This window comes from Cheilinus undulatus, linkage group 11 (assembly GCF_018320785.1).
Source record: "Cheilinus undulatus linkage group 11, ASM1832078v1, whole genome shotgun sequence".
NCBI classification, from domain to species: domain Eukaryota; kingdom Metazoa; phylum Chordata; class Actinopteri; order Labriformes; family Labridae; genus Cheilinus; species Cheilinus undulatus.
In genome coordinates this window covers 18,941,686-18,957,252 of record NC_054875.1, presented here as the reverse complement: position 1 = coordinate 18,957,252, position 15,567 = coordinate 18,941,686, and the positions used below count along the sequence as shown (strand labels likewise).

Below are 15,567 nucleotides of genomic sequence, written 5' to 3'. Positions count from 1 at the left end.
GGAGGCCAGGCAGATAATTTATCTGTATGGTTATGTCGATATCAAGTTCAGAGTCAACGGTCTTAAAAGGATAAGGGTTCCTGGATGTCAGGTGATGGATGGTCTTACAAGGCTACAATGAAAATATGACCCTTTTAATACATTTGCAGAATTCTGCTTACTTCCTCTTCCCTCAGCCTTCCTTTACACACCTCTCGCTCTCTTTTCATTCAATTCAGCTTCTTTCCCAAGATTTATTTGCTAAGTGCAAAGCTCACAATGCAGCATGCCTTTCTCAAGCACCACAACTGTCAGATGTAGGAATAAAAATATTTGAATCACTCCTTTTACCAAGTGTTTAATGTGTGGCTCCTTGACCACACATGTCTATGCAACAGCTATGAATCATTCAGGACATTGGAATGATGAGACAAGCCTGTCCAGAGTCAGTGTAAACCCTGCCAGGATATTTCACTATGGCATTTTCTTCATAAATCACACAAAGACTCTTAGGACACACAGGGTCAATGCGCGTTCAGTAAATATCAGTCGTTTGTATTTGACAAGTGGCCGTGACTTTTCAGAGTCACACAATAGTTCGGAGTGTTTGCCTTCCAAATCTAACCTTTGTGTGCTAAGCTCTATCTCACCAACAGTTCTCAGTTCAGTCACAGGCCGCACCCTGACTAGAGCCATCTCGATTTAGGGTTGGGTGTTACATTAGCAGGCTGTGGTACGTGTCAAACTTATCTGATTGACTCCCATTTCTTTCTGATAGTCTAATCTCTTGCACTATACTTTAACACTGATTTCTCCATGAGATTTATCATTTTTGCACTCACAACTTCATAGTAAATGGTGATAGAGGTATACTGTAGAACCAAACAGTATTATAACTTCCATCAGCTTAGCCAGAAAAACAGATGGAGCAAGTTGAATGTTTTTTATCAGTTTTTACCTGGTGTTTGGTTTGGCACACTTCTTGGATTCATCACAGATTTGCTCTATCTGATGGACGCCCAACTTCCTGGCATTTAGCCCTCCTGCCATAGTCTTCCCCTACTTAAGCTCTGTGAACAACCTCATTGTTGAAGCATGTTTTTAAGAAGTCATAGCTCTGGTCTTGTTTTGGGTCATCTGTCAAGGCTGATATCTCTGGGAAGTCCCAAAATAGCCCCCTTTTACACCCTTTTAAAGGACAAGTCAGATAACAGGCTACAACAAGGCAACATCTCAGTCAATGCAAAAAAGCAGACTGCATCGTATCCTTAGTCAAACAATCTGCAGATTTTGGCAGGAATGGCATAAAGTTCATTATCACTGAGTGCAGATGATAAGAGGCCTTAAAGAACAAAAACAGAGACTTCATATCCCTTTTCTTTTTTCTTCCTTTTTTGGTGCAGTTCTGTCATTTTACTGTTTTTAAAGTGTTTCAATCACATTTGCCAGCGTTTGGGAGTTAGAGGACTTGGATCCATTTGTGGGGAACATGTTTGACATGATAGGTAGATTTTATTTTAAAGAGACCAGCCATTTGAAACAGAACTTTCTCTTTATTTTTCTTTGTTTGTTTGTTTCTCCTTGAAACAGATATATATTTGTCTGCATTTTATTATTCAACACGACCCACAGTGAAAGACTGCTTCCTCTCCCATCTATATGTCAAAATGATCAATAACTCGTCTAGGGTTTTGCCACCACAATGAAATCCTGTCAGCATGCCAAGAAGCTGCAAAAGTTCCCAATAAATGCGTAGCAAAACTTTCAATTTGTGGTTTTCTTGGTGTGGCTCTTGCAGCCAATGGGTTGTCAGTCAGAGCTCTGGTTCAAAAAGCCCTGAGGTTTGTTTGCTGCCTGTTCTTTTTGGAAACTTGTGGCTTTGTGACATCCGAAGCCATCCATTGGGCTGTGTTGCTGTATTGCCTCATATTATCCAGAGTTAAAGAGAATTGTTTTTGGCAACAGAATGCTAACATTTTCCTATGGCGCAAAACCTCCAAGTGGGGCCCACTTTTTTTTTTTTTAACTTGCACCCGAGGATGAAGACAAGAAAGGTCCTCCTCCAGTTGCTATGGTTACTTGCACAGCATTCATGCAGCTAAAAGATGACTGTACCAGTCAGTCACTCAAGCTCTGACTTTAGCTAAACATTCAAAACGCTTTATGGGCCGTCTGTAGGAAACCCTGCTAGGGGATTTCTGCTCTTTTGTTTTTTTGCTAAATGAGTTCTGGATATAAACTGAGCTGGATTTTGCTCCGTCATTAATTCCAGTTTCTTGTAAAAACAATGAGGAAGTCCACTTACTGAGTGTCTCTTGCTATGTCATGTTTTCTTTTGTCCTCTTGGTCATCATGGCATGTCAATACGTTCAGTGCTCAAGTGCTGTTGAAAAACTCCTGACTCTGTCCAAAAACAAAAGCTGCGCTATGAACACTAATAATGGTGGGGTTTTCCCTCCCACCTAGTGTGAAAGCACACTCTGCAGACATGCTGAAAGACACATGCACACACACATGCACAAACACACACATTTGACGCATACCTCTAATGAGGGTCTGGACAGGTCTGGGTGGAAGGATTCTGCAGGTGGCTGCACTTTCATAAAGCCCCAACTGGATTTGTTTGTGTTTGAGGTCATATGGGCCAAAGAGAGAAGTTTGTGTGCCCAGACACACACTTAGACACACTTTATAATTACCCATGCTTCAGTGCTTTCTCTTTCCATAAGACGCATTGACATGTCAACATTCAGCAGGCAAGATACAGAACAAATGGACAATTTTACCTCTCTCTGTGTTGTGGAAAATCTATTCCTCTCAGCATAGGCCTGTGTCTATTTGGAACTGTCTCATGAACCCAGAGTAAAAGTCACTTTGAGGTGACTGTGACACGTGCAATAAATCATAACCGCCAGTCAGTGGCCAATCACATTTTTCCTGCCCTAATTAATAGCTTATTTATTTGCTTAGCTTGGCTTGGCTTGGCTTGCCTTGCGGCAAGACCAGGCTCTTCTGCATTTTTCTGTCTGTGTGTTTTTGTTTGGTAAGTGTGCCAGCATATCTGTGACTTAGTGTGTTTACATGGATACTGTATGCCAGTTTTGAAAGAGCATGTCAACCTGCCTTAGTGTTAAAATTATTGTCAGCATTGCACTTAAAAAGCCTGTAAACTACTTACTGTTTATTTAAAACAACGAAACAAAAAGCAAATACATGGGGGGTTTTAGCAGACAAACAATTTAGATTATTATTACATAAAATTCAAAGCCAGGAAGCTTTTATAATTATCCTTTTCCTGACAGTCAGCTCAGAGTTTCTAGGTCCAAAACTGAGGTTTGGATGATAGAAAGCGAACTCATTTCCGGCCCCCACCTGAGGCTGAAAGACATTAAGGCATCAGTATAAACCACTCTTGTCTGCTTGCATGTCGTCTACAGTTTTAAGTTACTCTTGCACAATTTGATACACACACATATTTACACTTGGCATGTAGCTGAACAGAGCAGGGGGAAAGTCCAGAAATTGTCCTATAGTTGAACGCCTGGTAGCATTTTAGACAACCCAGCCAAGCTGTTGGTTTTGTAAACTGTTGCAGCTGGTCTTGTGCATTATAAGAAAGGGGAAGTCCTTTCTCCACAACACCCCCACACACACCTACACACCCACACACACAATCCCTCTCTATTTTACTGTCTGCTCTATCTCCATGTTTAAAGTTGACCATGTTTGTTTTCTGGAAAAGTGGCCTTTTAAGTAATGGGTCTCCATTTTTCATTCAAACTGCCACAAAAGCATCTGTATCTATTTTTGCTGAAACCCACAGAAGACACCACACAGAAGACAGAGATCTTATCAACAGAAATATTAAACCCTAAGCAATTCAAATATAACATGAAAGGCAATCAGACAACTACTGTCTCTAATAGAGACACTTTAAATCATTTTTGCTTTTTTTGGCCATTTTTAAGCCTTACTAATTAGTAGTTAAAGCGTCTCTGAGGAGTATTAAGCTGGTTATGATGTACTTAAATACTTTTGATGACCTACAAAGGCAAATGAAATAAAAAGGTTGGGAACCACTGTCCTACAGGACCATACTCTATCTCACCCTTTAAATAGCTTGAGGGAAGTCTACCTTATGATAGTTATGATATTATGGCTAATCAAATCTGCAAAAGCAACATGAGTTATATAGCTGATGGGGGCAGTAGGAAGGGGTATGTGGATGTATCAAACCCTCTCCAGTGCTGTCAGTGGATTTAGTCTGCAGCTATGGGAATGTCCACAAAACCTCACATACACATCATGAGGGGAAAGCAGACCTGTACCCCCCATGCTGAAGAGCTGCTGTGCCATTCTCTGCACTACAGCTAAACTTTAAAATCAAATCTTTGACATTTTATTTTATATTTACCCAAACAAAGCACAGGGCAGGAGAATACTGTGGCCGCAGATTTTCTGGTGGGAGGACAAGCTTTATCAGACCATGAGATCCAAAATCTAAATGTCTTTGTCTCTACATTATATGTAACTTTAACATTCTGTCATCTTTGCCCAAAGACAGTTAGATTGTTCCATAGCTATCATGAATGTAAGGGGAATTGATATTATGTTGTGTTAAATTAATCCTATCTACAGAGAATGTGATTTTATCTCTTACCAAATGATTCAACCAGGCAGCAAAAGATATCTGGAAATGACATGACAGGCCTTTGAGTGGGAGTGGGGTTTGTGAAATTATAAAAGACTGGTCTTAGGCCCCATCCACACAGAGACAAATTCAGGAGTATCTGCAAAAGTTTTTTGTCGTATTGGCGATTCAACCACACAGAATCAGCCTTTTGGGGGGCTGTAAATACTACTTTTTGAAACCAGGTCCCAGAGTGAACAATTCTGTATACACCTACCATTTTGTCTCCATGTGGACAGCCAACCGGAATCTTTCTTGAAACAATTACATCATACATAGCATAGCCCACTTCAGCCGCATGCACAGGTCTAGCCAAAACATCAATGGTGGATTACAGGGTTGTGTTCGTGCTGCCAAAGCTACTGAGCTTGTTACGGCTTTTACAGCAAAATCTGATGCTAAAAGTACCACCATGAACAACAAATAGTCATGGAGAACAGCATACACTAGATGTTCTTTGATCCACTCATCCTTGTGTCAGTGTACCTGGCAGAAACTTTGTACGCATGCTCTGTAATCTTTTTCTCTCTTTTGGGTGCATTTCCGTGGCATCATTACAGCCCCACTTACAAGCTTGGCATATATACTACAGCATTTGTCAGTGGTTCCGTGCTTACGCGGACATTTCCTGAAACGATCCCATGTTAACGGAAAATGTTTTAGAAACGAAACGGAAATATATCGTTTTTGTCTCTGTGTGGACAAGGCCTTAATCGGCTTTTAGGAAAAGGATGCTTCTATTCTGTTTACATAAGGTGTGAGTAGGCTGTTGTAAGTATCAGTGGTATAGCTCCCATTTGGACAGACTTGGGAACAGTCAGAGTTGGTACACTGTTTTTATTATACTGAGAAATCAGTACCTTCAAGAACAGACTTTTGCACACCCTATCTAAAGATACATCACTGTGAACTTGTCTACAAGCTTTTCCACCAATTTGTCATCACTTTCTGTGAACTGAGGCCTTGTATAGAAAGGTGCATAATGGCACTGCTTTATGATAGAATCGAAAGAATAGCTCCACAGTTTTCATGACAGATCCCATGCCAGATAAATATCTATTTCCCAGTCCTGGTGGGCCACACTGGTTTAGGAAATACAAACTTCAATATATCAACTCTACTATAAGGGCAGCCAGTCTTGTCACAACACCAAAACAGCACACCTACTGTTGAAGGGCAGATGGGGAGGATAGGGAGCAGGAAAGGGAGGTTCAGATATGCAGTGTGTCTCTGCTTGAGGGAGTTTTATGGGCCTAATTTCACCTAAACTCAGTTAAACCCCATGCTGATCCCCACACCCCACCTAAACCCATAGTGAAAACAGTCCAAATTAGTTCTTTGATCCTCAGTGGCCATCAATGGGCTTCAGAGAGAGAAAGAGAGACAGACAGAATCTGGGATGCCATTATATGTGAAATGCCCCCTCATTTCTGTGGAGCAGCACCATCTCTTCATCATTCCCCCACTTCCTCTATTTCCTTCACTAGACACTGGGAGCATTCTACCACCCATCTGCCCCCAGTAAATATTGCTTGAAGGCTTAATTATCCCCCCCCCACACACACACACACATAGACACCCACTGACACAGACAGAGTCTCAGCGAAATTTCCTGCAACGCTGAAGCGGAGAATTAACGTCAAATCTGTGGGGCATTCATTCATCAGAGTGACTGTGTGTGTGTAGTGTTATGGTTGCTGCTGTGTGTGTTTTTGTGACCTCTCAGTCCATTATTGTATCCCTCTGGTCACATTTGTGGCCCAGAGGGTCTGTGTGATGAACTGTGAACACCCTGTGCTCATGTCATCAAGTATCAGCAGTACCTGCCCCACCATGAAGTGCAGAGATCAATATTTAGTTTTAATGCTTCAAAAACATGTGCATTTCTTCATTGAACAAAATTTTCTGATTATCTGCTTGCTGAATAAAGATGTGAACTCTAAGCTTTTTACAAATGAATATCTCTTTTTTACCCCCTGCAGATGATGAATGACCATGATGAGGTCTCACCTGACAGCTGCACCAAAAAGGTAGGACAGTTTTACTGTTTATACTATTTTAAAACTTCTTTCTTTACTCTTACTCTGCCCTGCATTACATGTATCTCAGTGGTTTAACAATGCATCACTAGTATCAAAGTCACTGTGAAAGGAAGAAAAGAAAGTGGCAGTTTCCAGTTTGCACACTTTGATGTCTTTAGTCTTAAAGAGCTACAATGTTTCCTTTTAAATCTTCAGAAACTTCTTGTGCTGATATATGATGAACATCTTCATATCTACACTCTTAGCCGCAGTTTAGTCCAGTATGACATCAGCTCACTGGTTTGGTTGACTAAAGTTTCTCATTTTCTCCAACGTGGAACTAGGAATTACTGGTTTCAAGTGTTTGACGTGGCAGCATACCCTGATTCATGACAGATACTTCTCAGACACTTCTTTAATTGTTGTATTATTTATATCTCGTGTGCAGAGGTGTACATACAGTATGTGTTTGCTTTAGTGAAAGTGTCATCAAAGTGCATTTATTCATGTGCTCTCTTTTGGTTTAAAGGTGTTTTTTTCAGTATCACATTCTTTGAGCTTTCTCCATGGAAAGAAGTCCAAAGATCCATCATTTAAAAGACTAAATTGTCATTTTCAATGCTTGATTCACTCATCAATATGACACAGACATATTGACCAGTCACTGACCACTTTATGAGGTGATAAATTTACTGAGCAGGCTGTGCAGTTTGTTTTACGGCCAGTGTCACTGGTTCAAGAAATGACAGAGGGAGTTCATGTCCATCTAATGATCCATGAAAGAACAATGGCTGCAGCAGAGTGGACATTCTCTCCACAATGGCCGAGACTATGCTGGTTCTGCTTGAAGTCAGTGACATCGTGTGTACTAAATCAAAGGTTAAAAAAGAGGCAGCAGTAAAATATATGAAGTTTTATCAGTTTCAAGTTCTTGAATTAACATCCACACTGGTTAAAATGGTAAACCTAGTTTTTAAAGTAAGGTCCATAGAATGTTATTCTATACTTTATATGAATGAAAAATCACAAATTTAGCATTCAGTTTAAAAGAAAATGCAATGTTTGCATTTACAATCAGTCAGTAAGAGCACTCATTTCAGATATTATTATTTTACTCCTTGGTCAAAATCAGTGTGGCGATGCTGTTTATTCCTGCATGCATGTCTACAGGAGGAAAAATAACTTACTGCTATGGTTCCTTTTATTTAAAGAGAAGGGCTTTCTGCTCATGGCTCTGGTACTGGTAGTTACTTTTAAGTGCATACAGAACATTGTATAAGACAATTGCTTGTTTCATGTAACTGCTGAGGCTTAACATTTTAAGCCTCAACATGAAACAAGCAATTGTCTTATAAATTAGAATCTTGAGGCATTAAATTATTATTACTTATTCCCACCAAACAGAATCCTTGTTTATATTGTATGGCAGTACACTGTAAAATAAAAGAAGTTTGAGCTTACTTTTAAAAATATGTTGCCTCAAAAATAACAAGCAAACTAAACTTGACTTTTGTGAGTTCAGATTGCTATTTTTCAATTGTGCTGAAATTACACAAAATCAATAATTAAGTGTTAAAAACTGAGATTCATATATAAACTAGAGTTTGCAGGACTAAACCATCCACTTTGAGTGTGCAGTACTTCTAATTCAGTAATTTGTAGTGCACTGTAAACGCTGGTAAGTTCATAGGACTCAAATTATTTTTGATAACCACTTAACTTAAAATTTTTAGTAGCACTAACTAAAAAATAGGATATTTTTTAAAGGCTAACTTAAGCAAACCACATGTGACAACAGCTGTTAGTGACCCACTGAACCCCCAGAGGATGTCTCATTAAGTTCAGCATGCCATCAATTGCCCCATGTAGGCAGGACCTCTTTAACTGAGTTGGTAACTTCACACGTGGTGCAAAAGGGTTTACTGCCCAAAGGCATTCTGGAAAAAATATACAGATTAAGGGGTGACAGTCAAATAATTAGAGTAAAATGACGAAAAAATGCTTAAATTATTTGAGTACAGTCAATTTGATATTGAAATGAGTTCAATCAACTCAGAGAAATAGAGTTGAAATAGCTGGGTTGGTTTTTAAAGTTAACACAACTCAATTTTTCAACCACCTTTCGTTCGGCTCTACAGGGAAAAAAGTAACAAATTCCAAATAATTTATCTAAAACAAGTAAACTTAAGTAGCTTAAGCTCTCTAGCTTTCATGGCCAGGGAGTGTAAGCTTCTTTAATAAGTGTTTATAACAGGTTGCAAAAACAGAGTTAGTTCAACTCAGTTTTCAGAGTAAAGTTGATGTTGGCTTTTACATTCTATTTCATACTTTTTAAACATATCTTTGAAGTCTCAGACCTTTTGTCTTTTGAACTTAAGTCTGACCTTACAGTGTGATAAGTACAGATGCCCTGATTATAAAAATCAGAGCTGAAGTCGATAAAAATGTTTAAACTATTTAGCCCATGACAATATCATTTTTCATCACTTGTTTTGGTGTAACACCCCTTATTGCATTAAAATATTTTTTTATATTAAACCACAAAAACAGACCAGTTTGTCTACAAGGCACATCTGCTGCCCAATATTGAATCTCTTCTTGGAATCAGCCATTAGGTGTGCTAAAGGCCAGCACTGAATTGATACAACAAAGCAGATTAACATCTGCCTGTTATTGGTATGTGCCCATATTAGTTGCCACTGGCTGATGTTTGTCGAAAGGACTGGTATTTGTTTATAATGGTATTAAACTGATGCATCCATGTATCCTTTATAATAACCATCCATATGAGATGGTTGAAACTAGCTTTTGTAAATGTTCCCATTTAAACTGAAACGTGTTTTACCTAAATATGGTACAAATACTTCATGTTTAAGTTTCCTGATGTTGTGGTTACCAATTGTTTTCATGTTGACTTGAGCTATTAAATTAGCTAAAACAGTTTTGCAGCTGTAATCTAATCCACACCTAAGTCCTGTAAGCAAAAGGTAAAAATGAATGAATAGAACCTGCTTAGAGGTTTGCTTTGTGAGCAACTATGCAAGACATTTTACCTGAAATCTCTTCAAGAACCATTTCAAGTGATGATACACTTTGCCCCTTTGAAAAAATAGAATTACTTCAATTTACTCATTTGCATTTTAGGTCAAGGGTCCTGTTGCTGTACCTACTATAAACAAGCCCAAATACAAATAACTGAGTGCCTGCTTGATTTGAAGTCCTACATTAGTCAATGAGCTTATTTTAGGAGTTGACCGCAGGTGGTTTGGGCTTTTCCCTTTTTCCCACATGTTCGTACAACGTGGAAAAACCTAAACGGTTTTATAAACTAACTAACCACCTTCCACATAAGAGTGGACGTGCACAAAGCTCTGCACACACACTCACACAACCCCTCATGTTCAAACTCACAGTAACAAGCAAAAAGCTTACAAACATAAAGTAGCAGAAGTTCCAAGTTGTAACCCGCACTCAGGTGATCACAGATGACAGACATACATACACCTACCTTACCAGACCATTTTTAAACACACCTCATACACACATGAACACACACACCCTGGCCCTGTCTCATTATGCAGAGTGTGAGTTGCGGTGGGCCCTCATCGGGCGGTGGCAGACCACATGCCTGTTATGAATATGAATGAAATTATGCATGAGCCATTCCTTATGACATGACTCATTCATCCACATTGTGCAGTTACACATGCACACACACTAACACGGGGCACTGGCACACACAAATGTACAGACGCATATAAACATTGACTTCTCGTGCCTTCACCATGTCATTACTGTGGCTATGCTTGATTAAAGCAGAATGTTAATTGAGTTGTAGCTTCTGAATAAACTAGTTCACTGCTGAAAGGTGTGTGTGTTTTTAAAAGTATGCGTGTCATCAGTTCATATTTGCAGCTGTACTATATATTACAGATATAAACAGATCTACTGCTGTGTGATCACACCACTTTTAAATGTAAAATTAATCAACATAGTAACAACAATAGAATATATTCCCTACCTCTATTTCTTTGCTGTCCAAAAACAGAACAAAACAAAACACAAGAGCCTTTAACACGAGAGCCACCAATAAAATTTGCCTGAGGCTGTTATTTAATGGTGTCTAAGTTTATATTAATTACAATTTTGAAGTCTCTTAGTTTACTCTCACTTAAATTTTCTTGTGGAGCACCTGGTGTCATAAAATATTGTTTGCATTAATCGAAATTTTCAGAATGTCCATCTATATCTGTCATGTGTTTGTTTGTATGGATCCTGAGTCTGAAATAAAATCAATCAATCTATCAATCTATCAATCTATCTATCTGTCTATCTATCTATCTATCTATCTATCTATACCTTAAAAAAGCCATGTGATTAAAATATGCTCCATAAGACATCAACATTTTCCAACTGTTTCATCTCATTCAGCAGATAAACAATAGATGCTGCCATAGAAAAAACCTTCTTTTACTACACTGCCTAATCATAAGTCATAAATCATGGAAACCACCGGAAAAAAAGGTCATTCATGAGTGTGAAGTGTCAATAGACCCACTAAAGGGTTTGAGTGAAGAAGAATCTGGGGAAGTTTCAGGAAAGAGCGATCAGTCCTGAGATGATTCTGGGTATGGCAGGTCATCATCTGACATTGACAAAAATCAGCATCAGGCTTGTAATTTAATAGGGTAACATGTCTAATTTGACATATCTTCTCTGAATTCTTTTTTAGTTGAGTCAGTTTGTGAAGACATTTAAATTCAATTTATGGCAAAAGTGAAAAAGGGAACTCTTTGAAACCAAAGTATTTGGGTTGTTAGTTAGTGATGTACTTTGTTTGGTACAGAAATGTGCTAGTTGAAGTAAAACAAAAGAACAATAACATTTGGGAAGTCAAAACTCTTTCTGAAATTAACACTTGTGATGTCAGCTATTATTGGTTATACATGTCTTTGCCCGCAACATACTGACCTCTCTTTCCCCAGATGCGCATACAACATCCTTTGAAAATCAACCATTTGAAAAAATGATCAGTTATCTTATCAGAATCCACCATCAGAAGTAGGAAATGATCAGTTATCCGTATCAGTTCTTAAGTATTTATTGTGCATCACTATTTTAAAGATGTGTGTCCACAGTTTCTACACATTAAACACATTTAACTGGACCACAAACACAGGCTCACTCTGTGTTGCTGTGTGTATCTAAAAGGAGTGTAAAGGCATGTGGGGGCAGCGTTAGAGTCAGGGTTAAGGCAAGGGATAAAACGGAAGCAAAGATGTTATTGTAGCTTCTCAAGCCCACTTATTGAAAGCTGCCCAGAGCTTATAGCAGTATGTGTGTGTCCGTTCATATGTATGTATGAAGTCTCGGGCCTTGGATTCATATCCTGCTCTAGCTTAAGCATGAATTGAGCCACACTTACCTTCACACATGCATCCTTTACCCACCTACAGACTGAAATAAAATAATGTGTTATCCCAAATCCCGTCTCTGCTAACCTTGTCCATCCTCATCCAATCATTTCATCCCTCTCTCTGAGCAGACAGCTCAGTGTTGTTGCAGATACAGATTGCTATCAGTGACTATTGGTGATAGGATCAGGGATTGTTTAGTTTGGTCTGGTGTGGAGATATAAAACAGAGCTATCTGTCTGTTTGGGTGTCTAGGCCCTGCTTAAGTATATTCTCATTCACACACTGCACACACACTTAAGTTTGTGTGTGCGTGTGGAAGTTAATAGGGTATCGGACGACTTTGTGTTTCTTTTTGGATTCCTAGGGTTTAAAAGTGGTAGCCAGTTGGGGAGGGGAGAGTCTATGCTCTCTGTGTGGTGTGCACGCTCTAATCCTCGTCTTCAGAAGAGTGCCGCTGTCCATCCCGATGTGTGTAAACACTCCAGCAGATCAGATGGCAGATAATGACTTCCAGATAGACACCCTCCATTCAACCAGCAGAAAAAATCAATGAGCACTGATTGCTTTTTTCCCAAGATGATCATCTCCCCCGAAGGCTACTATCTATCTCTCTCTTTCTTTCTCTCTCACTTTTTTTATTTCTCTGTCTGTCTCCTGAAGCCCCCTTCATTCACCTCTCAATACCACTAAGATTGAATCAATTCATGCTGCTATTCACAGCGGATTTATGGCTGAAAGATACATCTGAATATCTCTTTGAGACGATCAAGTTTCTGATTCTCTGTTGGTGTCACTTTTGTTTGGGTGAACATACCTGTATAATACATTTCTCTGATCTCCTGATTGAAATAGATGTCTTAGTTTCTATGCCTGACTTTCATGTTGTTTTATTCAGACTCTTGCATTGTTGTTTATTTGCTTTATATTGCAGGGTAAGTTGCAAATGTGTATTTAAGCTGTCCCATCACTTGTAAATAGAAGAATGAAAGGAGTGGATGTGAACCATGACCTATAAGTAGATTTTTCCCACTCCATGTTGAAAGAGTTGGCAGCCAAATGGGGGTCAGCTGCTGTGGTGAGCTTATGTGTGTGTGCCTGTGTGTGTGCGTGCTTGTGTGCATATCTTTTCTCCCTTCTATATCAAGCTGGGGAATTGAGTCCCTAAATACACTGGCTAAATGACCCTAAATGTATGAGGGCTATTATGTGGACAGAGGGAGACTCATGGGTCACAGAAGTGATCCAGAGCTTGAGGCCATAGTTTACCCCCCGCTTACAGCACCACACTCCCCCCTGTCCCTCCCCCTGCTTAAATAGACTCATGATTGATTGATAATTATGATAATTTGTTTGAAATGATTATCTGGATATTATAATCACTGCCACCACTGAGCCCTTAGGGAAGAGTCATTTTTCATAATGCCGAACGTCACAAATGCCCCCTGGCTCTGCGTGTTCATGTGCCTGTGTGTGTTTTTATCTTTTTGGGATTTTGAATGCCACGGGCTGTGCAAGCGTTACCTATGGCATTGTTTGACTGGGAAATGATCGGCACAGAACGCAAGGCATGGCTAAACCCGGATACTCTCTACCAAATAATTTCACTGGTTTTGAGATAGATTCTGTCTGTATGACAGAAGCAAGCAAAGCCCTGAGGTTTAGAGAACTGAAGATGATCTTTCCAGATTTTTCTGTGGTGTGAGGTATGGTAAGAGTGATCTGATCTTGTGGCTGTGCTGATTTCATATACTTAATATTAAAAATGTTTAAGATTCTAAATAATATCCAGTATTCTGTTGTATGAGCTGCTGGACAGTTTTGTCACATGGAATGAAATAGGGCTGGTTGTTATGGCCTAATCTGCCTTTCCCCCTTACACAAACTTTTAATAGTCTCTCCCTGTCTTTGCTTCTTTGAAACTGCAATTTTAAGTTTCATTTCTCTCCTGCTGAGGTGTGTGGGCAGCAACTGAAAACACCACATTTCCTGATGTGGGCATTCACAATAAAAGCACTCAATCAAAATAACAGGTGGAGACTTTTATTGTGAAAGACTTGTTGGAAATTGTGTATTTGTTATTTATTTGACTATTTTTTTTTTCAGTGTGCTAGTGACTGTACAGAGCAACTGTGTTTTACAGCTGCTTCTTCAATCCTGTTTAAATCATCATGGGCTTAAAACAATCAAGTTATGAGTTACATCACACCTTTAAATCGGTTTTAAGCCATTTTAATTTGAAACACTGCAATGTTGGGCCTAAGCCAAATTGAGTCAATCCATCACAGCAGCTCACAGCTTGAGTTAAAGCACCAGAAAGGAATGCTCACAGATGCTTAGCAAAGCTCACATGTTTGCTGTATGTTGCTGTTATTGTGCACATTAAACTTGGAGTGGGGAGAACACACATTTTACCTCATTGCTGTGCTTCACTTTAGTACACTGACACAAACAGGTGACATCAGTGGCTGCACTGTAATGTTGGAGGGGGACATGCTGATGACTGAACTCGTGTTCACTACAACACAACAAATGCACTGAAATCGACAGTGTTTCAAAGATCCAATCCAAAAACCCCCCCAAACAAATAGATTTTTAACAACAGCTCTTTTTCATAAGCTATAACCAGTGCTTCCTGCCTGTTGCCCACCATATTTGTTTTATGGGTGTCAATCAACTGTTTCATTACGATGGGATATGATGATATTATGGACAACCTTTCAATACTTTCCAGTATCAAAAAATCTGCCAGTATGATTTGATATCAGAGCCTACGTTCAATATCTGACGATGTTATGCACAAATTTCATGCAGTAACAAAAAAACAAACAAAAAAAACAAAACAGTTTTGGCAATTTAATTACTGTATTCAATAAAAAGATAACTCTCTGAACAAAAAGGACAAAGGCCTGCATTACTCTGTACAGTACTGTTTTTTAATGTTGCAAGTATTTTTAATTAGTTGAAATAGGGAGTCCCTGACTACCTCCAAATTATGAGAAGAACTAAGCATTTTTATGTCCTTTTTTATTTACTCTGACCACTCTAAACAGAGGTGTCAAGTAACTAAGTACAAATACTTAGTTACTTTACTTAAGTAGAAATTTTGGGTATCTATACTTTACTGGAGTAATTATTTTTCAGCCTACATTTTCCTTCTACTCCTTACATTTTAAAAATAGCCTCGTTACTCCTATTTCATTTCAGCTTGTTTTCATTCCGGCTTGGCATCGTTCAAAAAAACACAAATAAAAAACCCCAAAACCTATCCAGATAAATCGTCCCATCCAGATAGAGTGAATTTGATTGTGGTTGGATGAGAAGTATAAACATAATACCATTCTGACACCCTATTGGTTTGTATGCAATTCATTGCACCTTCGGACATGACACAAATCACGTCACACTCCAGCAAGGAAATAGCAGATGTATGTAGCCTAGGACAAAGATGTCTGTGGCAGAG

The 15,567-nt window shown here is 39.0% G+C and overlaps 1 protein-coding gene across 8 annotated transcripts in view; it reads left to right on the top strand.

Annotated features, from left to right (window-relative positions):
• The window catches only part of prdm16 (PR domain containing 16), a 249,012-nt gene that overhangs the window by 122,764 nt on the left and 110,681 nt on the right, over positions 1-15,567 (top strand). For all 8 annotated transcript variants that reach the window (XM_041799278.1, XM_041799275.1, XM_041799272.1 and 5 more), the window contains one exon: positions 6,652-6,699. In XM_041799278.1, the coding sequence (XP_041655212.1) occupies positions 6,652-6,699 (48 nt within the window). The remainder of the gene's footprint in view (positions 1-6,651; positions 6,700-15,567) is intronic.